Source organism: Gracilinanus agilis, chromosome 4 (genome assembly GCF_016433145.1).
Source record: "Gracilinanus agilis isolate LMUSP501 chromosome 4, AgileGrace, whole genome shotgun sequence".
Classification (NCBI taxonomy): Eukaryota; Metazoa; Chordata; class Mammalia; order Didelphimorphia; family Didelphidae; genus Gracilinanus; species Gracilinanus agilis.
Window position 1 is genome coordinate 264,648,491 of NC_058133.1, and position 26,026 is coordinate 264,674,516.

The 26,026-nt window shown below is 40.4% G+C and overlaps 1 protein-coding gene across 1 annotated transcript in view; it reads left to right on the forward strand.

Moving 5' to 3' along the window:
• The first annotated feature begins 734 nt into the window (after window positions 1-734).
• The window catches only part of RAB44 (RAB44, member RAS oncogene family), a 44,592-nt gene continuing 19,300 nt past the window's right edge, over window positions 735-26,026 (forward strand). Inside the window, exons 1-10 of the mRNA XM_044675289.1 lie at window positions 735-938; window positions 2,875-2,986; window positions 4,952-5,129; window positions 5,832-5,978; window positions 8,104-8,194; window positions 10,588-10,683; window positions 11,585-11,772; window positions 16,861-17,210; window positions 18,780-19,279; window positions 20,426-21,017. Coding sequence (XP_044531224.1) covers window positions 735-938; window positions 2,875-2,986; window positions 4,952-5,129; window positions 5,832-5,978; window positions 8,104-8,194; window positions 10,588-10,683; window positions 11,585-11,772; window positions 16,861-17,210; window positions 18,780-19,279; window positions 20,426-21,017 — 2,458 coding nt within the window. The remainder of the gene's footprint in view (window positions 939-2,874; window positions 2,987-4,951; window positions 5,130-5,831; window positions 5,979-8,103; window positions 8,195-10,587; window positions 10,684-11,584; window positions 11,773-16,860; window positions 17,211-18,779; window positions 19,280-20,425; window positions 21,018-26,026) is intronic.

A 26,026-nucleotide genomic window follows, 5' to 3' on the forward strand; every position in this document is an offset into this window, starting at 1 on the left:
TACCTCTAGTTAACCTCTGGCTTTTTCGTGGTTGAGGCAAAATTCAATTTACTGGGAATTGCTTGAATTTACATTTATATTTCCGGTTAATCCCTTCCCTTAAAAAAACACAAAAAAGGGTTAGTTACTTTCTGTCTTAATAACAACTCTAAGACAGAAGGGCAAGGGCTAGGTAATTGGAGTTAAGTGATTTGCCTAAGATTGCACAGCTGGGAAATATCTGAGGCCAGATTTGAACCCAAAGTCCTATTATTTCCAGGCCTAGAGCTCTATCCACTGAGCCATCTAGCTGCCCCAACCCCTTCCCTCTTTATGATTGATGCAAAATTCAATTTTGTAGGAGCATTTGGGACATAAAATAGCAGGCCATTTAATTTAATGTTTAATAATTGTATTTTTATGTATCTTTATTTATAAATTTAATAATGAACAATTTAACATCATAATATTATCTATGGATAGACAGGCACCAGAATGGAAAGGAAAGGGGAAAAAAAACACCTTTTTTCTTGGGATTTCCCTTAACTTGGATCTTTGGCTCAGAGATACCAATAGGATTGACCGTCTTCAAGCTCTCCCTTCTCTGACACGGTTCTGCCCTATCTTTGCTCCTCAGGGACGTCCTTGAGCGTTTCCCTTTTCCCCCATTGCTGCCCCATCCAGGCCTTGCAAGAGTCTGCCACTGTTCTAGGGCACTGGAAATCTCCTTCTTCTGTGCCCACAGCTGAGACGCCATGGAGGGCAGTTCAAGGATTGGTCGGAAGAGCAGGAAGCTGGGATCCAGACGTCGGTATCAGATGAGGGAGGCCGTCGATGAGGATGCTCCTTCGGTCCCAGACGCCGAGCACTTGCCCTCCCAGGCTACAGAGGAGCTACAGGACTTCTTCCGGGAATGTGGAGCTGAACATAAGGGTTTTGTCACCCGGGAAGATCTTGGGGTAAGGTCATGGCTGCACGTCCAGTGGGGTAGCCTTTTGCTTTCCCCCTCATCCACTGTCCCTGGAAAAAACCAGCACCCTAAATATCTCCTCCCCTGGCCCTAGTCCTTCCTTTCTGTATTTCATATATTCTCGCCTCCCACCCCCTCCTGCCAAAGACACTCTGGTCTTCCCTCTTTCAAAATCTGTTTTTGATATGGACTCAGTTCTGAAGCGGAAATGATGGTGAAGATCGAGTGCTGGCTCACTCTCAGAGACAATTGGCATCTTAATCAAGGCTTTAAGCCAAAGGAATGAATTCTTAATGGTCAAGTTTAAGGCATAAGCAGATAGGAAGGAAAAAGAGATGGGGCCTCTGAGACTGCATGGTGAGATGTGAAGAATATTATTCTTGAGAATCAGAAGATCTGAGTTTTAATTCCCCCTCTGCCACTAGCTGTGCAACATTGGAAGAGTTATTTGTCCCCTCCAAGCCTCAGTTTCTTCATCTGTGAATTGTCCCTTTCAGCTCTGACAGCTAAGTGTGGGAAATTCAAAGCACTAGCCTACTTGGCTTCCATAATGTTTGTGGTTTGATGATGGTCAACTGGAAGAACCTGAAAATGCCTCTGGGCTCCTGTTCAGGTGTGACATTTGCAAGGAGGGTCACGTTAACCTTAGGAAAGCCTTAGTCTCTTATACGTGGGTGCCAGGTTGGTCCTATGCATGTGTTGAGCAAGTGGTTGCCCACATAGAATATGACGTGAATGAATGCATGAAGAGATCGTTGATTAATTAATTATAGAATAAATCTGTTGAATAAATGAATGGATGTACGTGGCTGCAAGACTGGTCCAATGTATAGGCTAAACAAGTGGTTGCCTACATGAGGAAAACAATTGATTAAATTAATTGTCAAATTAATCTGTGGAATAAATGATTGGATGAGTGACTTGGACAATCACTTGGACCATGACTTGAATTATTGAAAGTTTGGTCAATAATTGAATGAATGATTGGTGCTTCCCTGACCCTCCGGACTTTCTTTACCAGGTTGTCCAGCTGGGCATCTTCCCCTCTTTCCATTATACTTTCTTTTATATGTTACCTTCCTCCATGTCATCTCCATGAGGCCAGGGACCTGTATTCAAATCACTTCACCCTGTTTGCCTCAGTTTCCTCATCTGCAAAATGAGCTGGAGAAGGAAATGGCAAACTGCTCCGGTATCTCTGCCAAGGAAACCTCAAATGGGGTCACAAAGAGTTGGACATGACTGAAATGATTGAACAACAACAAAATGGGAATAGTAATAGCACCCACATCCCAGGGTTTTTATAAGGATCAAAACAAGATAATATTTATAAGCACTTTGCAAACCTTAAAGTTCTACTTAAAATGTTAGCAATTATTATCATCTAGTTCAGACTTCTCATTTTATAAACAAGGAACCTAAAGCCAAGAGAAGTTAAATTACTTGCTAAATCATACAGCTAGTTAATGGCTCAGTCAAGATTTGAACTCAAGTCTTATGACTTCAGGTTCAATGATTTTCCCACTAAATCAGGTCGCATAAAGGAATATGAGGAGCACTAAAAACTAGGTTGAAAGGAAGAGTGGAAAGGGGATTGTTTTTAGAGTTAAAAGACCTGAGTTTGAATCTTTCCATTGTTAAAGGTAGATAGCATACAACTAATGAAGCTGGATGTCCTTGGGTAAATAATTTCCATTTCTGAGGCTCCATTTCTTTATCTTTATTTATAAATAAGAGAAGAGGTGAATTAGATAATCTCCAAGTTGTCTTTCAGCTCCAGAATCCCAGATTTTCACTGTTTCACAATTTTTCCTAGGAAAGGTACTTTTTGGGCATTGGTCTTAACTCTGGTCAACATGGCATCCCCATCCTTAGCACTAGCCCCAATTTGTTTTTTGTTTTGTTTTGTTTTGTTTTTCTTCCAGAGAGCAAAATTCAGCTTCTTGGGCAGCCCTGAAGAGTTGGAGCTAATCTTTGATTGGATGGACCTGGACAGGAAAGGAAGACTCACACTCAAGGAATTCACCTCTGGACTCAGTATGTCTACTAGAGGAGAATTGGGTCAAAGTGGGGCGAGAAGGCAAATAGACAGGATGGAATGGTGCCTAGTGGTGTTGAGACCCTCCTGTGGACACCAGCACATGTCTGGGCTTCTCAGTTTGTAGAGCCTTTCAGGGCTCTCATTCAATCAATATTATCTGAGTACCCATGGTATGCTTGGGAAAGGAATTTAGAGACCATCTACTCGGACTCCGTAATTTTGTAGATCTTACATCAGTGATCTTCCTCTGATATCTTATTGTGTTATGGCGGTGAGCTTATATTCTCAAAAGTTTTAATAACAGAATCTGCAGGTCCTACCAAGCTGAAAGTGTATGTGCATAGCATGTTGACCAACCCCTCATTTTACAGGTTACATTTCTAGAAAATGAGGCCAAGCACAGGGGAAGACCTTTGCTAAGCTCCCATAGGAAGTTCCTAACATAGCGAGGACCAGATAGAGATAGAGAGAGAGATGATAGATAGATAAGAGATGAAAGATAGGTGATAGATGAGAAATAGGTAATTGATCATTGATAGACAGATGAAAGATAGGTGGTAGATAAGAAATAGATAATTGATAGATGATAGATAAAATGGATAAATGGTCATTGATAGGCAGATGATAGGTAGCTGATAGATAAGAAACATGATAAGTAATTGATAGAAGATAGATAAGAAATAAATGACAGATAATAGATCATTGATAGATGATAGATGTTAGATAGGTGATAGTTGATAGATAAGAAATAGATAATTAGATAATTGATAGAAGGTGGATAGATAGCTAATAGGTGATAGATAAGAAATTGATGATACAATAGACAATTGATAGATTACAGGAAGTAGATGATTAGATAATCATTAGATGATGGATAGATAGCTGAAAGGTGATAGATAAGAAATCAGTGATAGATACTAGACAATTAATAGATAATAGGTGATAGGAAATAGATAATTAGATAAGATAGATAGATAGATAGCTAATACCTGATAGATAAGAAATAGATAATTGGATAATCACTAGATGATGGATAGATCATAGGTGACAGGTAAGAAATTGATGATAGATAATAGATAATTGATAGATGATAGGTGATAAGAAATAGATAATTAGATAATTAATAGATGATGGATACATAGGTGATAAGTGATAGATAAGAAATCAGTGATGGATAATAGATAATTGATAGGTGATAGGTGATAGATAAGAAATAGATGATAGACAATAGATAACTGAAAGATGAAAGATAGGTGATAAGAAATAAATGATAGATAAATGATACATTATATAAAACATTTAAGTATTTCCTCTGTGGCTGACACTACCCTAAGCATTGGGAATGCAAATACAAGCCTAAATGCCTGTCCTCCAAGCACTTACATTAGAAGGGGAGCTGAAAGGGGCAGAAGAGGACTAAGACGTGGATCTCAGGTTTTTAGCCAACCTTCAAATTATAGTAAGGGCTTAGTAAATTATTACTGAATGAATGTTCATTGAATTTTATTCATGAATGCTTGCTCTTGTTCACTATCACTCGCTTCACTTTCCCTGGGCTAGGTCTGAGGAAATTGCACAGTTGAAGTAAAGCAAGTTCCCTGCCCTCATGGGGCTTATAGTCTACTGAATTGGAGGAGATCTCACAGGTCATCTAGTCCAACCCCTTCATTTTATAGATGAAGACACTGAGTCTCAGGGAGTTTAAGTGACTTGCTTGGTGGGGGAGGTCACACAGGTAGCTTCAGAGGTGAGATTTGAACCTAGGACCTCTGACTCCAGATAGTGTTTTCCTTTGCACCAAGCTGATTCTCTGATCATTCTGAAAGTGAGGTGGCATAAGTTTGGGGTGTCAGGGACCCTCGGAAGCACGCCGTAGGGGACAATTAAGTACATAAAGGATCAAAGGAAGATGATTTGAGAATGAAGAATTCAACTCCTGTCTGTCCCCTTCTTGCCCCTAGAGAATGTCTTTAGCTCCCAAACCAAGATCCCAGGGCCAAGGAAGAGGAAGACCAGGACGTGGATCTTCTCCAAGGAGGAGTCCACCAGCTTGCAGCCCCTGGAGGAAGCTGATCCAGAAGAGAGGAGATGGTTCCTGTCCTTCATGGAGCAGCTGGGGGCTGACCACTTATTTCTCGAGTAAGGCAACAGTGAGAGTGTCCCCCTCTGTCTTCTACTGAGAAATCTGAGCCCTGGGAGATGGACGGGCTAGCCAGAGAAAAAATTGCCAAGAAGAAGGGGTCCCTTAGAACTCTGTCCCTCCATCTTTCGGTGTTTCATATTACTGTCAAGTCTCTCCCACTTTCAGCTGTGCAGGTTGCCCTGGCTGTGATTTTTAGGAATTTAATAGGTTATTGCTGTTCCGTGGACCTTTCTGTCTGGGGTTTTCATGGAAACCATCCTGGAATGGTTTGCCATTTCTTTCTTCAGTGGATTAAGGCAAACAGAGGTTAAGTGACTTGCTCAAGGTCATACATCTAGTGAGTGTTTGAGGTCAGATTTGAACTCTGGCCTTTCGGACTGCAGGTCCAGAACTCCATACACTAAGCCTTCTGCCTCCTGCCTGAATTCACAGATATTTTCAATCAACATTCTGAGTCCCCATGACTTTAGACAAGCAGAGGTTATCGTCTCCAGAGTCCCCTTTGAAGTATGCCAATGGTTTCTGGGAAAAGAATTTCCTAATCTTGTCTCATTTTTATAAACTAGTCACCAGAGTAGCTAATTAAAGTCTTGGACCCTAAAGGAGCCAGAGATAATATCTCTTTGAACTCCTGGCTCTCCCCACCACAAACCCTGCCCGTTTCAACCTCTAGAACAGAGCTCCTCTCTTCCCCTCAGTCAAGCAGAAATCTGGCAACTGTGGAAGAAACTGCGGCAGGAGGAGCCCCACCTGGTGGGGAACCTGGAGGGCTTCCTGGCCAAGGTGACTAGTCGTCTTCAGGAGACCCGGGCTGAGAAGGAGGCTCTGCAAATGACCCTGAAAAAGTGAGTCTGACCAACCAGAAGAAAAAGTTTAAGTCATATTAATGAATCATATAGAATTATTATGAATATATCATATCATCAATCATATAATCAACATAAAGAACAATCCTATTAATCTTGTTAAATAATCATTATGAATATTATAATACAAATAATCATATTAACTAGTAAAAACAACAATCATAAGCTAATATAATGTTATATTTTTAATATTTAATAATAAAGTTAATATAATATGAATAATCACATTAACTAGTAAAAACAATAATCATAGAGATGGTTTTTACTAGTTAATATGATTATCCATATTATAATATTCATAATAATTAATAAAGTTATGCAAATGCCACAAACAATATTATAACATGAATAATCATATTAATCATTTAAGAGAACAACCATGTTAATTAATAATATTATTTCAAGTAGTAGCTTAATGATATTATTAATGAATTAATATTAATCATATTGATTAATACAAAGAACAATAATATATAAGTGATCATATAACTAGCAAAAATATCACAATTACATTATATGATTATTATGAATATTATAATGTGAATAATCATGTTAGTGAATAAAACTATCAGTCACATTAACTGATAAAAAGAATAATCATATTAAATAAGATTGTATAATTATTCTGAATAATGTTATATCAGCAATCATGTAGTTAATAAAGAAGAACAATTAATAGGACAGTTCTTTTTATTTATTATAGGATTATTTTACTATTTTGTAATTATTTTAATAAGAACAAATATATTAACTAATAAAATAATAATTAGTAAGACTATATAGTAATCAATAATATAATATGAATAATCATATTATATTATAAAAAGAACCCTCATATTAATCAATAATGATGTATTATAATAATTGATATTTTAACAATATTAGTAATTATGTTCATTAATGCAAAGAATAATCACATGCAAAACTATATGCTCACCAAACTGAGGACACAAAAGATAGAGGAATGCCTTTGAAAATATAAAACATTAGAAGATCAGATAGAAATTTTTTAAACTTTTTTTTAATTTGAAAAAATTTATTTAATGAATTGATTTAGAATATTTTTCCACGGATGCATGATTCATGTTCTTTCCCTCCCCTCCTCCCGTCCCCCTCCCGTAGCCAATGAGCAATTCCACTGGGTTTTACGTGTGTCATTACCAGATAGAAATCTTAAACAATCCAGTCTTAGAAAAGGATAGAGATGCAGCTATAAAGGAACTACCCAAGAAAAAGACTCCCGAGCCTAATGCATTGTCAAACTTTGAAAGAAAAACTAGTACTCATAACTCACAATTTATTCTCAAAAACTGAGAAAGGAAAAAAAGTGTGTTTAGCCAAGGACCTGCCTGGTGCCTCATGAGGGCGGCTTAGCAAGGGGCTTAGTGTGGGCCTGTGTGAAACCTCAAAATCACTGATGGGAACCAGATATCCCAGACGAAGTCAAGGGTTGTATGGAGTGGAAGATGCAGGATAGCAGAGGCATGGGAGATAAGCAAGTTCAGGGAGGGTTTCAGGGAAATCTGGGGGCTCAAAATGATGTAGGGGTGCCCGGAAAGCCAAACTTAACCTCCTGGGAGAAAGGCACAAAGGTTGGGTGTCCCGCTGCCCAGAGTGAGGGAGGAGGTTTGGAGGTAACATAGCAGGTCAGAATGGTAGAAGGGGATGCCGTGAGGACAGAGGCAGGGTGATGTGGCCATTGGAGTAGGTTAGTAGGATGGGATCACTAGGATGGGGGCAAAAGTGATGAGTAAATTGGGGTTTGGAGGAATGTCTGGACAATGAAAGTCAAGAGTGATGTGGGGGTCAGGGTAATAGAGGTCATTAAGGAACAGGTGAGAGATAGCAGGCTATGGCTAGGATGTTCCACCGTTACCCTCAAACTGTCCCCTTGGGGTGAGCTTATGGGAGGACCTCATTCATAGAATGAGCAGATGAGAAGGGGGTGGATGGGATGCCCAAGTCAGGGACAGCTCAGATCTGTTTGGGATTGTGCCACAGAGAGCCGGTGTGTTCTTCTCCAAGCTCTGACCCCCATGACCCACGAACCCCACATCCACCGACAGAAAGACCCCAAAGGGGCTGTGGGTTCTCTCTCCCACAGATGTGATGATGACCATCACCGTGAGGTCCGGCAGCTCTATGAGGAGTTGGAACAGCAAATTCACAGTGAGAAAGAAAGACTCCAGGCAGCGGTGAGCTTGAATCTTGGGGGTATTTTTATTTTATTTTATTTTATTTTATTTTATTTTGTTTTGTTTTGTTTTGTTTTGTTTTGTTTCGTTTTGTTTTGTTTAGTTTTATTTTATTTTATTATGTTTTGTTTTGTTTTGTTTTATCTTGGGGGCATTTTAGCATTTGTTTCACCCCACATAGAGGGTCTTCTCTGCAGAATGGGTCTGTAGCTTTCTGACTGGGGAGCTGCCTGTTGGTGGGGGAAAAGGGACAAGCACAAACGAGATCCTATCTATAAAGCACTCAGCACAGTTGGCCTGCATTCAATAAAATATGTGTATTCCTTTCTCCGTCCTTCCTTTGAAGACACTGGACTTGGGTTTAGATCCTGCCCCATCACTCATGACTTGTTGGGCAAGAGGGTTTCCCCTTTTTGGGCCTCATTTTACTCATCTATAAAATGAAAAGATTAGATAGAATGCTATGAAATAATAATTTTTGCTATTGTTCTGCCTGACTCTTCTTGACCCCATTCGGGTTTTTTTTTTTTTAGCAATCATACTAGAGTGATTTGCCATTTCCTTCTCCAGATCATTTTACAAATGAGGAAACTGAAGCCAACAGGCTTAAGTGACTGGTCCAGGGTCACCTAGCTAGTAAGTGTCTGAGGCCAGATTTGAACTCAGAAAGATGAAATCTTCCTGACTCTAGGCCCAGAGCTTTATCCACTGAGCCACCTAGCAACCCCCAATAATGATAAAGTTGTTGAGTTGTTTTCCACTCATGTCCAACTCTTCATGGTCCCATTTGGGGTTTTCTTGGCCAAGATTCTAGTGGTTTGCCATTTCCTTCTCTAGATAATAACAATAGTTGGTATTTATATAGCACTTTTTAAAAACTAAAACCCTTACCTTCCATCTTGGAGTCAATACTGTGTATTGGTTCCAAGGCAGAAGAGTGATAAGAGCTAGGAAATGGGGGTTAAGTGACTTGCCCAGGGTCACACAGCTGGGAAGTGTCTGAGACCAGATTTGAACCCAGGACCTCCCAGCTCTAGGCCTGGCTCTCAATCCACTGAGCTACCCAGCTGCCCCCTTATATAGCACTTTAAAAAATGACTTTGTACTTTGCAAATGTCTCAGTCGATCATTACAACAGTCCTGGGAGGTAGGTATTTTTTTGGGCGGGGGTAAGTATTGTTATTTTCCCCATTTTATAGTTAAGAAAACTGAGGTAGGCAGAGGCTAAATGACTTGCCCATGGTCACCCAGAGAATAAGTGTGAGGACAGATTTGAATTCAGATTTTCCTGACTCCACATTCAGAGCCTGAAATTATGTTAAATGTGTAAGCCTTTCTTACATTATATTTTAAATATTTTATAATTATTAATTCTTACATTGCATCATTGCCCCTCTGCCCAGTTTTGTTACAGTAAATGAAAGCATTTCCCAATATGCCCCGACTCTCTTGGAGCAGCCTGCCCAGGGCTCTTTCCTAGGAGGCTGTAAATCCACTGGGTAGAGGTTACCCAAACCCTGGAACTGCCCCAATCCAACCAGAATGACCTTCCTTCCTTCATCTCTGCTAAGAGGCGTCCTTTTGTCTCTAATAATGACTCACCTTTTTTACAGCACTTCAAAGTTTCCCCATCCTTTGCTGACGACAACCCCACAAGCTAGGTAGAGCATAGATCATCCCAATTTAAAGCTGGGGAGACTGAGGCACGAGGACCTGGATGTCCGAGGATTAAGTGTGGGGGCCTGGAGAATCCCAGAGTCCTGCCTCCATTCAGCATTGTCTATGGGGTTCCTTGCATCCTTTCAGGAGTATGTGGGCTGCTGGAGGTTGTCATGACAACTCGGTGGCCTCGCCTGCCTGCCTTTTTAGGCATCAGTGAACCCACCTGGGGGTGGAGAGTTTATTTCCCTGCTCTATAGAGTGGTTTGCTTCATCAAAGTCCTGGACGACGGCCAGGCATTCAAGGAGTGAAATATCGTCTACCAGGGCAGGAGGGCATTTTTTCAGGGCAGGAAAGGCAGTGTGGTATGATGGGTATAGCCATAGCTTAGGATTCAGGAATTCTGGGTTCTGTTGTAAGTTCTGTGTGACCTGCTGTGTGATCTTGGATAAATCACTTCCACTCTCTTGGCCTCAGCCTTTATAAAAAAAAAAAAATAGGAGGCTAAATGATCTTTCAGGTCACATTCAACTCAATGTTGTGGTCAGTGAGTCCAAGATCTTGCTGTCCAGCCCAAAAATGGATGCTGAGCTTGGGTCTGTCCTCGTGACTGGTCTATGGGCAGGTCTCAGAGATAGCCCTGGGCCCCAAAAACTAGGTAGCCTCCAAGGGGTTGAGGGGAACTTATCAGATGGTGTCACTAACTTGGGACCCTTTTTTCCTCTCCTCCCAGAGCAACACTCAGGGCCTGGCTTACAGTTCCATGATGCACCAGGCTTTAGAGGCCAAGGAGCAGGAGGTGCAACACTTAGCCAAAGGCCAGAGAGAGGTGAGAAAATTCCATGACGGTCTCCTAGAGGAGGAGGGGGAATGAACCATACTGGCCATGGATAAAAGCACTCGTTACACTCCTCTTCTAAACGTGGGACAATTGTACGGCTGGGATTTCAGACCACTGCTCTAGATTTTCCTTTCATCCTTTCCATAAGGAAAAAAACAAACAAACCCTTACTTTCTGTCTTAGAATCCATACTGTGTATTGATTTCAAGGCAGAAGAGAGGCAAGGACTAGGCAATGGAGGTTAAGTGACTTGCCCAGGGTCACACAATTAAGAAGTATCTGAGGCCATATTTGAACCCAGGACCTCCTATGTCTAGATCTGGTTCTCAATCCACTGAGACATCTAGCTGCCTTCTCATCCTTCCCTTTAATGCTCTCCAACTTCTTGGGTCATCCTCAGCTCCTCGTCCAATGGTTGAGGAAGTTCCTATCTGTCCTCTTAAATCCCTTTTCTACATTCTAGGAATTCTGCAAGGATGTTATAACTGCCGACTTTACCCTTCTACCAGAGGTGTCTGAAATAGCTTTGTGCTGAAATCTAATCATAGTCTGGAAAAATTCAGATTTGGGCTCCAGTTTTAATTCCCATCCACATCTGTCTTCCCATTCTTTCACTTCTGGAGTCGCTACACCCCACTGGTTCCAGGTCTGCTGTATTTTCCCAAATCCATTCCCACGTCTGGCCATCAGGGCTCGCATTTCTTTCTACCTGCTCTGCAAGAGGGATAGAAAATCTCTTTCCTTTGAGTTTAGTAAAGATGAGGTTGGACTTTGCCAAAAGAAGAGCATAAAGGAAAGAGGAAAAAAAGATAAATGAAGATGGCAGATAGTTGGCCCTGCCCAGGAGAATAAACCTTCCTAACTTTATCTCCTCTTCCCCCCTCTACAGCTGGAAGCCCACATTGACCTGCTAAGAAGCAAACGTCAAGAGGTCAGCATAGAGAACCAGAGACTCCAGGAAACCCAGAAGGACCTTACAGGCCAATTGGAGCAGGTCCGAGGACAGCTGCAAGTGACCAGGGGGCACCTGAACCAAGCCAAGGGTCAAGTGTCCTGGCAGGTGGAAGAGGAGACCAGGCAAGGAACTGCCCAGGCCTGGGTGGTGGTGATGGGGGAAGAATGGAGAAATAGGAGGATAGTGAGGGAGGGGAGTATAACAGAAGCCCCAGAGCTCCGGTGCTATCCCCATCATATGCTCCATGGGAGGGAAACCATCAGTCAATGATACTAGTAAAAATAGTGGTGATAATAGTGTAAATAGAAATTGTATTTCTATTTACCAAGCACTTCCCTTCTAATGATCCTTTGAGTTAGGCAAAGTTTTATGTTCATTTTATAGATGAGGAATTTGAGACTCAGGGAGATCAAGTGATGTATCGTGGGCTAAGGAAGGGTCAGAACTAAATATCATAAAGCTCAAGCACTGCAGTGAGCCTTAAAAGTTTTCTGCTCCAACATATATTCAGGGAGAGATCGTTGTAGTCATGTGCTGAAGCCAGCTGGAATTGGCTCTCAGAGAACCAATTGTTAACTCGTCAGTGTGAGTGTTTAAACCTCAGTAAATGCTACAAACCAGAACTGGATTTATTGTTTTGTTGATTATCTAATCTTAAGAAAGCAATGGAGAAAGTTAATATTGCAGATTAAAAGTGTGTTATATCTACTTTTTTTTGGAAAGCTGTTAATGTTAAACATTTACCAGCACACCAAGGGAGAGTTTTCATATTGGTGATAGAATCAGAATCCCCAAAGATCTCAATAGGCTAGAATGATGAATGGAATCCAAGAAATAAAGTTTAATAGGGATCAATGTAAAGTTCTACTTGGGTTCAAAAATCAACTTCATTAAGTACAGGATGAGGGACACATGACTTTATAAAAAAATCTAAGGGTTCTAGAGGACTGACTGCAAACTCAAACATGAGTCAATAGTATAACATAGTCAAAAATGTGAATTCAATCTTGGGCTGTATAGTACCCAGAAAAGGGGGATATGATAGTTCCCACTAATCTCTATAATGGTCAGACTTCTGGAATATTTTGTTAATTTCTAGGGTCCAAATTTTGGGAAAGACAATGGAGAAAGGCAGCCAAGATGTTGAAGGGACAGAAAAACATAAATTAGTTAAAGGGATTTGGGATATTTAATTCCAAAAAAAGGGAAGAAGGGGTAGGATAGCTGTCTTCAAGAATACAAAGAGCTGACACCTGAGAATAGAGTTTAGAATTATACCTGAACTAGTTTACAGGGAGAGAGATTTCAGCTCCACATTAGGAAAAAAAACACCTAATAATTTTTGTTTGCTGTTGTTCCATTGTGTCCAACTTTTTGTGACTTTATTTGGGGTTTTCTTGGCTGAGATTCTGGATTGATTTGCCATTTCTTTCTTCAGTTCATTTTCCAGATGAGGAAACTCAAGGCAAATAATGTGAAGTGACTTGGTCAGGGTCACACTGCTAGTGGTTTGCCATTTCCTTCTCCGGCTCATTTTCCAGATGAGGAAACTCAAGGCAAATAATGTGAAGTGACTTGGTCAGGGTCACACAGCTAGTGGTTTGCCATTTCCTTCTCCAGCTCATTTTCTAGAAGAGGAAACTCAGGCCATCGGGGTGAAGTGACTTGCCCAGGGTCACACAGCTAGTAAGTGTCTGAGGACAGATTTGAACTCAAGAAGATGAGTCTTCCTATATGACTATATGACCCTGGGTAAATAATTTCAGTTCTCTCTGCTTCTGTTTCCTCAACTGCAAAATGGGAATAATAATAGTGCTTACCACCCAATGTTGTTGTGGGGATCCAGTGAGACGATATTTGTAAACTGCTCAGCACAGTGCCTGGCTAGTTGTAGGCTCTTTCTAAATGCTTGTTCTGTTTTCATATCCTGTCCTTCCTCATTTAGTCCGACTCTGGATGAAATGCTCAATGGTGTAACTATTGAGGAGGACCCAGTATGCCATACCTATGCCTGGCGCATGGGTTAGGCTCAGAGGGGGGCCCTATCATACTTATTGACTAATAACAGGCAGTAAAAATTCTCAGCATCCCAGACGTCACAGGGGCCTTGGAGGCAGGGGTGTGTGCTAGAACTATTCACATCTAGGAAACAAACCTTACCTACCAATCAGGGCTTGATTTATTGTTTTGTCCACGGTTGGAGGCTTAAGAATGGGGAGAAAATGTTAACAATGCAATGTGAACTTTTGTTCCTCCAAGAGCTGGTTGTTAAATATTTACTAGCAGGTCCCTTTTCAGAAGTTAACTCATACCAAACCAAAAATCCTTGCTCCAATGTCCCCAACAAGAGATCATCCAGGTTTTATGCCCACCCTTCCAAGGAGAGAGGGATCCTTGGTTGCTGTTTAGTTGTTTCAGTTGGGTCTGACTCTTGACCCCAGGAAAGACTCCATGAGACTCTCATGTCCCCAGGCCTGGAGATGATGTATCTCAAGCACAGCACTCGTTTGAATTAATGCTGCATGAAAAGCACCTGCTTTTCTTTGGCTACCAGATCATACTGTGGATGCATACTGAGCTTGTGGCTTACTAACACCCCCATCCTGCACTTGGGGAGTGTAAGAATTCAGAGAAAGGAAAGGTTCCTATTGATACGAGCCATTAGTGCAGCCAAGAGAACCCTGGACCTCGAGTCGGGAAGACCTGAGTCCAAACCCAGCTGTGGGACTCTGGACAAGTCACATAAACTCTTTTTGCCTCAGTTTCCTCAACTGTAAAATGGAGATGATAATAGCATGTATATCAAAGGACTGAATGTGAGGTCAAAGAAGATATTTTTGTGAAAAAAAGTGCTGAGCATTTAATGGGTGTTATATATATATGTTTATATATAATATATGTGTTTCTATAGAATAGATGTCATATATGTTTGTATATAACAGGTGTTACACATGTATTGATATATATTAAGTGTCGTATGTGTTTATATGAATAGGTGTCATGTGTGTTTATATATAATAGGTATTACATATGTGTTTGTATATATAATGAGTGTCATACACGTGTTCATATATAACAGACAACACATATGTTTATATAAGAGGTGTTATATGTTCACATATTTAATAAGCACCTCTATGTGTTTATATACGATAGGTGTCGTATGTCTACATATAGTAGGTGTTATATGTCTATAGATAATAGATGTTATATGTGTGTTTATAGAAAAATGTGTTATACACATGCTTATATATAATAGGTGTTCCATATATGTTTATCTATAATAGGTGTCACATGTGTGTTTATATATAATAGGTGTCATACATGTTTTTATAGAAAATATGTGTTATACATATGTTTATGTATAATAGGTACCATATATGTTTATCTATAATAGGTGCCACATGTGTTATACATAATGGGTGTCATATACATTGGCGATACATATGTGTTCATACATTACAAGCATCACACATGTCACACGTTTATATAATAGATGTTATACATGTGTTCATATAGAACAAGTGTCATGCATGTGTTCATACATAATAGATGTCACATATGTGTTTATATAGAATAATGTTATATATGTGTTCATATATAACAAGTATAATCTGTGTTCATATATAATAGGTGTCATATATGTTTAGAAATAGGTGTTACATATGTGTTTGCATATATAATGAGTGTCATACATGTGTTCATATATAACAGGCATCACATATGTTTATATAATAGGTGTTATATATGTGTTTATAGAAAAATGTGTTATATACATGTTTAGATGTAATAGGTGTTACACATGTGTTTACATATAATAGGTGTTACATACGTGTTCACACATAACAAGTGCCACATGTGTCACATGTTTATATGATAGGTGTTATACACACGTTCATACACATATAATATGTCATGCATGTGTTTATATATAATAGATGTCACACATGTGTTTATATAGAATAATGTTATATATGTGTTCATATATAATAGGTGTTGCATATGTGTTCATATATAACAAGTATCATATGTGTTCATATATAATAGGTGTTGTATGTGTATTTATATAAATTATTTATGTAAAATAGGTGTCATATATGTTTATATATAATAGAGGTTATGTATGTGTTCGTACATAATATGTATCATATATGACTATATATAATAGGTGTCATGTTTATATATCATAGGTGTTATATACATGTTTATCTATCATAGGTGTTATATATAATATGTTATATATTTATATATAATAGGTTTATATGTGTTATATACATGTTTATATAATAGGTGTTTTATATATACTACGTGTTATATATGCTTACATATAATATGTATTTACATGCAATGGGTGTTATATATGTGTGTATGCATATATACGTATACACACACACACACACACACACATATATATATATATATATATATATATATATATAGAGAGAGAGAGAGAGACAGAGAGACAGAGAGAGAGAGAGAGAGAGAGAGGAGAAGAAGAAGAAGAAGAAGAAGGGAGAAAGGGGATGCATATATATGTATATATATATATTTATATTCAATCTCCTTGTAGGTTGGGCTGGCTTAGTGATTCCCAAAGTGGGTGCCACTGCCCCCTGGTGGGTGCTGCAGCGATCTAGGGAAGCGGTGATGGTCACAGATGCATTTATCTTTCCTATTAATTGCTATTAAAATTTAAAAAAAATTAATTTCCAGGGGGCTAAGTAATATTTTTTCTGGAAAGGGGGCGTTAGGCCAAAAAAGTTTGGGAACCACTGGGCCGCTGCCTAGTGAAGCCTTCAGAGAGGACCAAAACTTGAGTTAAGACTTGAAGTCTAGCTAGGCTTTTTTTGTAAACTTTTACTTTCTGTCAGAATCAATACTGTGAATTGGTTCCAAGGCAGAAGAGCAGTAAGGGCTAGGTAATGGGGGTTAAATGACTTACTCAGGATCATAAGGCTAGGAAGTATTTGAATCCAAATTTGAACTCAGGTCCTCACAACTCTAGGTGTGACTCTTAGTCCACTGAGCCATCTACTTGCCCCTGATGGATAGGTGTTTGATCCATGGAAAGAAAGAGGACATTTCCTGAAGAAGGAACTAACTGAATGAAGATACTGAGGCTGGAAGGGTTGTGGTGTATAGGAAATACATTCTGAATGCCACCCTGAGTCAGTGTTGTTTTTCTCCTGTTCCCAATGTTTGTTCTCCAGCCTTGCTAGTGATCTTCCAGTTGATCCAAAGAATACTTCGGGCTCCCAACATCTTGACTTATTTCCTGAGGAAGACCCATTGCCATTGCTGTTTGAGGAAGGTGACTGGAGTCAGCTCCTAAAAAATTTCACCAGTCCCCTGCCAGGGAACAACACTCAGGTCTCCTGGAGCCCTCCCCCCACTCCAACTTCCCTGCAGGGACACCACACACCCCGAGTGGTAAGGCAGATCTCCATTACTAACTCTTGGGGGCTCAAACAGGAGTCTCCTTCAGACCCAGAAGTACTTCCAAGGAGCCCCCCAGAGCCATCTACAGACCCAGCTATTGTGCCAGAGCTCAGTGTTGCTGGTGAGCCAAGGCCCGAAAAGACTTTCCAGTGGGACTTTCAGAGAGTGCCTTCTGGGGAACCAGCAATAACTACTGGGGGACAGGCCTCCCCTGGGTTAGGAGATTCCCTGGACAACTCCAATTCCCTGCCTAGTCAGAATCTGGCTGGGTCTGATAAGGGGATTGGGGATACAAATGATATTGAGTTTGGGCAAGGAGAGGGGCCCACTTTGGACTTGCTTTCCAGCTCTGAAGAGCCACTACAGACTTTAGGCCCCTCTGCAGACATTCAGACCAACATCTGGGAAGTGGGTCCAAATGGGGTACCTCATCCAGGTCTGCATCCAGCTGGCTCAGAGCAAGAAGTGGGGTCCTGGGAAAAGGAAGGATTCACACCTGGACCAGATGTACCTATTGAGACTCCTGATCCAGTGTTGATACAAGAAAGTGTTCCCATGAGGGAGCCAGAACAAGAAAAAATGAACACAGATGGGTGGGAGGTTGGGACCAGTCAACAGAATGATGTTTCTGGTCAGGAAACTGGGCTCAGAGAGTCACCTGGGCCAGATGTGGAAAATGGTCCCAGCCAGGAAGCTGGACTTACAGAGTCACCTGGACCAGATATAGGTAATTCCCATGGTCATGATGAATCGCCCAGACTACATGTGGATGTTTTTCTTGGTCAGGAAGATCAGTTCTTAAAATCATGTGAAATAGATGTGGGAAAAGCTCCTGATCATGAAACCCAGTTCATCAATTTAGCCAGGGACATGGAGCTACCTGAGATAGTTATGGGAAATGTTTCTGAAAAGGAAACTGAGCCTGTAATGCCTCCCAGAGCAGATGCAGATGATGCTTCTGCTCAGGAAGTTGGGGTCCTCGAATTAGTCAAGTTGGATGTGGGAAATGCTCCTTATGAGAAAATAAGACTCCTGGAATCATCTGAACTAGAGAGAAAGAATCATTTGGGCCAGGAAATTGGGCTCCTACAGTCACTTGGGCCAGAGATAGATATTTATCCTAGTTATGAAGCCAGGCCCTTAGGGCCATACCAGCCAGATGTAGGTGATGTCACAGAGTTCCACAGGCTAATTGAGAGGGATGCTCCAGATCAGAAAGCGAGATTCAGGACATCACCTGAGACATATGCTCTTAGCCAGGAAAGTGGGATCACAGGAACACCTGGGCCAGATAGGAATGATGTCTCTGGCCAAGAAATAAGGTTTATGGAGTCATGTCAGATAGACATCAGTGATGCTTTCAGTAAGGAGGCTCAGGTTTTGCACTCAATTGGCCCAGATGTGGGGGATACTACCAGTGAGGAAATCAGGCTTATAGAACCACCAGATGTGGGAGACACTCCTAGACAGGAAAATGTACTCATAGGCTTACCTGGGCCAGATGTGAGGAATGCTACTGGGCAGGAAGACTGGACAGGTGGAGGTGATACTATTCTTCAACAAGCCAGAGCCACAGAGTTGTCGAAGAGTGATGTCGGAAATGTTCCTGATCAGGGAGTTGGGCTCATAGAGCCACCTGAGCTAGATACAGGTAATGTTTCTGGTCAGGAAACTGGGTTTATTGAATCAGATGAAATAGAAATGGAAGATGCTTCTGGTCAGGAAGCCGAGATTCTGCATACATCAGACTTAGAAACAGGTGATGTTCTTGGCCAGAGAGTCAGGCCATCTGGATCAGATGTGAGTGAAGTAGCCAAGGAAGCTGGACTCATGGAGTCATCAGTGACAGATATGGCAAATTCTCCTGGTTGGGAAGATAAGTTCATGAGGTCACCTGAGACAGATGTAGTCATGGCTGCTATTCAAGAATCTGGGCTCATAGATATAGAATCAGAGCTACATGTAGGTAACATTCATGGTCAGGAAGTTGGGTTCTCTAAGTCACCTGGGCCTGATGGAAATGGTACCTTTTTGTACTCTCCTGGCTCAGATGTGGGGGATACTCTTACTCTGGAAGCTAAACTGATTGAGTCACCCAGGATGGATAGAGACGATGCTACTATTCAGAGTCCTGGGGTCACAGACTTGCCTAACATTGTAGGAGATGCTTCTGATCAAGAAACCAGCCCTGTAAGGTTGCCTAAGACAGGTTCTCCTAGTGAGGAAATCGAATCATGTAGACCAGAGATGGGAGATACTCTTGATCTGGAATCTGGGTTTATGGAGTCATGGGAGATAGATGTAGGAGATACTCCTGGTCAGGAAACTGAGAATCTAGACTCACTTGACTCTCAGGTGGATGACATTCATTGTCAGGAAGCTGGGTCCATTAAGTCATCAGTGCTTGACATAAGAGATGATTTCAGTCACAAAAGAGGGTTAGAGTCATCTGAGGAAGGTGAGGATGATGGATCTAGCCAGGTAATTGGGCAGATAGGATCACATGGATCAGATATGAGGGATAATCTAGGCCAGGAAACTGGGTTTAAGGAATTTTGTGAGAAAGATGAGGAAGATACTTTGGGACTCATGGAGTCATCAATGCTAATTCTGAGAGAGACTTCTGTTCAGGAAGAACGATTCTTGGAATCACCTGAGGAAAGTATGGATGATGGGTCTAGTCAGGTAACTGAGCAGACAGGGTCACCTGGGCCAGATGTGAGGGATGCTCTTGGCCAGGAAGCTAGATTTAGGGAGTCTTATGAAATAGATATGAGAGGAGCACTGGGTAAGGAAGTTGAGGTTCTGTACTCATTTGGTCCAGATGGGGGTGATGCTCCTGGTCAAGGAATTCAGATGCTAGAGGCACATGAGCCAGACATAGGTGATGGTTCTAGTCCTGGTCAGATAGCTGGGTTTATCAAGTCCTGGGGACCAGAAATGGGTGATATTCCTAGAGAGGAAGCCAAGATCATGCACTCACCAGGCCCAGACATGAGTGCTTCTTCTGGTCAGGAAGCTGGGGTGAAGGAGTTACTTGAGCTATGTGAGAGTGGGATCCCTATTCCGGAAGGCAGAGATCTGGTGCTCCCTGAGGCAGAAGTGAGTGATGGTCTTGTTCAGGAAACTGTGCTCAAAGCATCATTGCTAGCTTCTGAAGGAGATCCTAGTCAGGAAGACAGGGTCTTTGAGTCACCTGAGGAAGGTGTCAATAACGGGTTTTGCGAACAAGTTAAGCAGATAAGGTCAACTGAGACAGAATTGAGGGAGATTCCTGCTCTGGAAACTGAGAGTTTTCACTCCCTCAGCCCAGTTGTGGGTGATTATCCCCTTCAGGGATCTGAGAGGCTCATGGATGTCTCTGGGCCTGTAGTGGCTAATTTTTATGATGAAGGAGTCCAACTCATAGAATTGCCTGGGCCAAATGTAGGGGATGTTCTTGAGGAAAAACCTGGCAACATAGAATCCTCCAGGCCAGATGTACTGCCTGTCATTCCAGAACATGGAGTACTGCAGGACCAGAGCCCAGATGAGGTGCAGAGAGCTGAGGACAGGGGCCTCCAGAGCCAGGCTCAGGAAGGGTCCTTGTTCCCAAAGGATGCTTCAGGAAACACACCTGGCCCTGAACATTCAGGACCGGGTCTTTCCATCATGGTGGAGGCAGGAGCCCAGGCTGGATCTGAAGTCTTGGGAAGTCAAATAACAGCCCCTTACTTGGAGCCAACAGAAGAAAAAAAGTCAGGAGTCGCTGAGGAAACCAACCTTAAAGTCAAAGCCAAGAGGGCCACTGCCACCCCAGAGGAAGGATCTCCTGACCCCGATTACCTGTTCCATGTTCTTTTCCTGGGAGACTCCAACGTGGGCAAAACAACATTTCTGTACTTGTTACATCATAATTCCTTTGCCACAGGCCTGGCAGCAACTGTAGGTAAGATTCCTAGCCCTGAGATAGGGGGAAAGGTTGGAAGTTTGGGCTCAGAGGGAACTCGAAAAACCTCAGCCCTTGCATGGGGTAGTCAAAGGGTAGGGCTGCCTTTCTGCAAAAGCAAAATAGATGTTATAAGGTTCAGGGGACAGTGGCAATCTCTCCCCCGGTTAGGTATCCTGAATCCTTAAAGTTTTATTGAAAAAAAGGCAAGACACCTGAGATTTTTATAAAACTATAAGCTCTGACACCTTAGTGTGCAATGAGTTTATCAGAAGTTTATTGGGGAGAAGGGGTGAGAAGCCTGTGCCTTACCTGTGTGACCTGGGACAAGTTATTTCTCTTTTCTGGGCTTCAGATTCCTCATCTGGAATGTTTGGATGAAATGTATTCTTGGTGTTTTTTTTGAACCCTTACCTTATGACTTAGAATCAATACTAAGTGTTGGTTCAAAGGCAGAAGAGCGATGAGGGCAAGACAATGGGGGTTAAGTGACTTGCCCAGGGTCACATAGCTAGGAAGTGCCTGAAGTCAGATTTGAACTCAGGACCTCACGTCTCTGGACCTGGCTCTCTATCCATTGAGCCACCTTGCTGCCCCAGTGAAATGCATTCTAAGGCCCCTTAGCAATTCATCTCCTGGACCTATATTTGGTGGTGAATTCATGGAGAAGTCTAGAAAGAAGGCAAAGATGGAAGAAGGGAATCCATGGTGCTCTTACAGCTTTGCTCAGAGGAGGAGCACTTCCTTCACATGCCTCTCTGGTATGGATGGGCAACAGCTTTGAGCTGCTACCAGGGAGTTCTTGTGGGAGAAGAGCCTGGTTCCAAAGGGGTTAATCCTGACATTAAGGAGCAGGAGAGAACTTCCCCCAAAAGCTGCATTAGAGCTCCAGCCCTTCACATGGAGCAGTCATTTCAATGAGAGACAAGAAAGGCAATGTGGTATGATGGGTCCAGAGCCCCGTTTGGAATTGGAATTGGGGATGGGGGTGGGGAGGTACCACTCCCAAACTTCTGTCCCTTTCTCATAGGATTTATTTTTTTTAATAATTTTTTATTTTTAGAAAAATTTTCCATAGTTACATAAACCATGTTTTTACTTTCCCCTTCACTCCCTCAACCCCCGGCCTCCCTCCGCCGTAGCTAATTCGCATTTCCACTGGTTTTAATATGTGTGGTCAGTCAAGACTTATTTACACATTATTGATAGTTACATGGATGTGGTCTTTTCGGGTCTACCTCCCCAATCATGTCCTCATCAACCCAAGTGTCCAAGCAGTTGTTTTTCTTCTGTGTTTCTACTCCTGTAGTTCTTCCTCTGAATGTGGGTAGTGTTCCTTTCCATAAATCCCTCAGAATTGTCTTGGGTCATTGCATTGCTGCTAGTACAGAAGTCCATTACATTCGATTTTACCACAGTATATCAGTCTCTGTGTACAATATTCTTCTGGTTCTGCATCAGTTCCTGGAAGTCTTTCCAGTTCACATGGAATTCCTCCAGTTTATTATTCCTTTGAGCACAATAGTATTCCATCACCAACATATACCACAATTTGTTCAGCCATTCCCCAATTGAAGGACATACCCTCGCTTTCCAGTTTTTTGTCACCACAAAGAGTGCAGCTATAAATATTTTTGTGCAAGTCTGTTTATCTATGATCTCTTTGGGGTACAATCCCAACAATGGCATGGCTGGATCAAAGGGCAGGCATTCTTTTATTGCTCTTTGGGCATAGTTCCATATTGCCATCGAGAATGGTTGGATCAGTTCACAACTCCACCAGTAGTGCATTAACGTCCCAATTTTGCCACATCCCCTCCAGCATTCATTACTCTCCCCTGCTATCATTTTAACCAATCTGCTAGGTGTGAGGTGATACCTCAGAGTTGATTTGATTTGCATTTCTCTAATTATTAGAGATTTAGAACACTTTCTCATGTGCTTATTGATACTTTTGATTTCTTTATCTAAAATTGCCTATTCATGTCTCTTGCCCATTTATTAATTGGGGAATGACTTGATTTTTTATACAATTGATTTAGCTCCTTGTATATTTGAGTAATTAGACCTCTGTCAGAATTTTTTGTTATAAAGATTTTTTCCCAGTTTGTTGTTTCCTTTCTGACTTTGGTTGCATTGTTTTTCTTTGTACAAAACCTTTTTAATTTAATATAATCAAAATTATTTATTTTACATTTTGTAATTTTCTCTCTTGTTTGGTTTTAAAATCTTTCCTTTCCCAGAGATCTGACAAGTATACTATTCTGTGTTCACCTAATTTACTTACAGTTTCCTTCTTTATATTTAAGTCTTTCACCCATTCTGAATTTATCTTGGTGTAGGGTGTGAGATGTTGATCTAAATCTAATCTCTCTCATATTGTTCTCCAATTTTCCCAGCAGTTTTTGTCAAATAGTGGATTTTTGTCCCAAAAGTTGGGTTCTTGGGTTTATCATACACTGTCTTGCTGACGTCACCTACCCCAAGTCTATTCCACTGATCCTCCCTTCTCTTAGCCAGTACCATATTGTTTTGATGACTGCTGCTTTATAGTATAGCTTAATATCTGGTACCGCTAAGCCACCTTCCTTCACATTTTTTTTTTCATTATTTCCCTTGATATTCTTGATCTTTTGTTCTTCCAAATAAATTTTGTTATAGTTTTTTCTAATTCTGTAAAAAAGTTTTTTTGGTAAATCTCATAGGATTTAGAGTTGGAAAAGACCTTAAAAATCACTCCGTCTAATGCCTTCATTTAACAGATGAAGAACCAAGCCCAAAGAGATAAAATCAGTAGCCAAAGGCCACCAGCCACACCTCCACAAATTGTGGGAAGTAGGAGCCGGATAGAGATGGGATAGAAGTGCAGCTTCTGGGTCTGGTGCCATTGACTAAGAAGAGGCAGTGTTGTAGTGAGATCTTTGCTTCTGGAGACTGAAATCCTGGGTTCTAGTCCTACATCTTCTACTAATCAGTCTTATGACCCTGGACAAGTCACTTCTCTCTGGATGTCAGTGACTGCATTTGTTAAATGTGGGGAAGAATTACACTAGAAGTTCATCAGTGACACTTACAGAATCCATAAATCTAAAGTCACTCACTCTTTAGACCCTCACTTTGCTCATCCATAAAATGGGTATGAGAATACTTTTACTCTTTTACAAGTGCTTGTGAACTCTAAAGTAATATATATTTTTATTTCATATATGTATATATAATATATTTATATAAATGTATATATATAACATATTTATCTTGATATATATGTATATATGTATTATAGAAATTGATGCACATATAACATTTTTATGTGTGTATAATATACATTTATATAAATATATTTGTTTATATACACACAATACAAACAATTACAAACACAAAATATAGTTAAATAAATATGTTTATATTTTATATGTGTGTATCTGGTATATTTTTATATATGTGTATATGCTTTTAAATATATACATATGCACATAAATATATAACATACATAAACATAAATATAGATAAATAAATATAGACATAAATATAAAATATAGACAAATTATATACATAACTATAAAATAGAGACATAAATATATTATAGACATAAACATAAAATATATACATAAATAAATATATAACATACAAAATATGAACTGTAGACATAAATATATTATATACACAAGTGTAAAATTATAGGCATAAATGTATATTATACACATAAATACATATAATATACACAAACATAAAGTAAACACATAAATAAATATTATACATAGAAATATACAGCATATACATAAATATAAAATATATACACAAATATATATATTATATACATAAATATAAAATATAGACATAAATAAATATATAATCATAAATATATTCTATATGGATAAAAATATAAATATATTTCTATTATATAATAAATACATATGCACATCTAGATATATTTATATCATTATACTTATATTTTTACATTATAATATAATTTATTCATTATATATTATATACAATATATCTAGATGTGCATAGATATGTATGTATATAATGCATATTCATATATCTATAGAATATATTTGCATATGTTTACATATTTATTATATTTATATATAAATGTATTTGCATTTATATGTGATATATTTGTGTAAATAGAAATACATGTGCATGCATGCATGTGTGTATGTATATAAAGATCTATATCTGGACTCCATCTCTAAGTCCATTATGTATGTATGGAGGTGTGAGCTAGACTAGAGGATATGTCCCCTGTCCTGCATCCTTCACTCAGCCAGCAGACTGTGTCGGGGTACTCTCCTCAGTGGGAGGAAAAGGTGCGCCAGGGTCACTGGCCTGCCAGAGCTCATGGTCCCATCTGGGGTGCCACAATCTTTTCAGGAGAGAGACCCCTCCTACCCTGATTGTCACAAGCTTGAAGGAGCAGCAATCAGGATTCAGGGAGCAGAGAGAGATCTCGGTGGCTTTAGGAGGAAATGGAGCTTGAGTAGGGCTTTGAAGGACAGGAAGAATTGGATGCCTAGAGAGAAGTGGGGAGAGATCCCTCAAAGCAGAAAGCTCCCATCACTTTCCTCTTCTTGGTCTCCATATTGCCCTTTGTACAAAAGGGGTTACAAAGACAGGTGTAGGTAACCTATAGAGTCCCTTCCAATGTATGTATGGTGTAGTGGATAGGGTGCTGGGCCTGGAGTCAGGAAAACTCATCTTCTTGAGTTCAAATCCAGCCTCAGACATTTACTAGCTGTGTGACCCTGGGCAAGTCATTTCACCCTATTTGTCTTGATTTCCTCATCTATAAAATGCATTGGAGAAGGAAATGCAAATCATTCCAGTACTTTTTTTTTAACCTTTGCCTTCTGTCTTAGAATTAATACTGTGTATTGGTTCTAAGGCAGAAGAGGGGTAAGGGCTCGACCAGTGATGGGCAAACGTGTTTTGTTTTTCTGTCTTGACCGCAGTCATGTAGCCAGTAAGAATTTATTAAGTGCTTCTTATGTACCAGGCACTGTTCT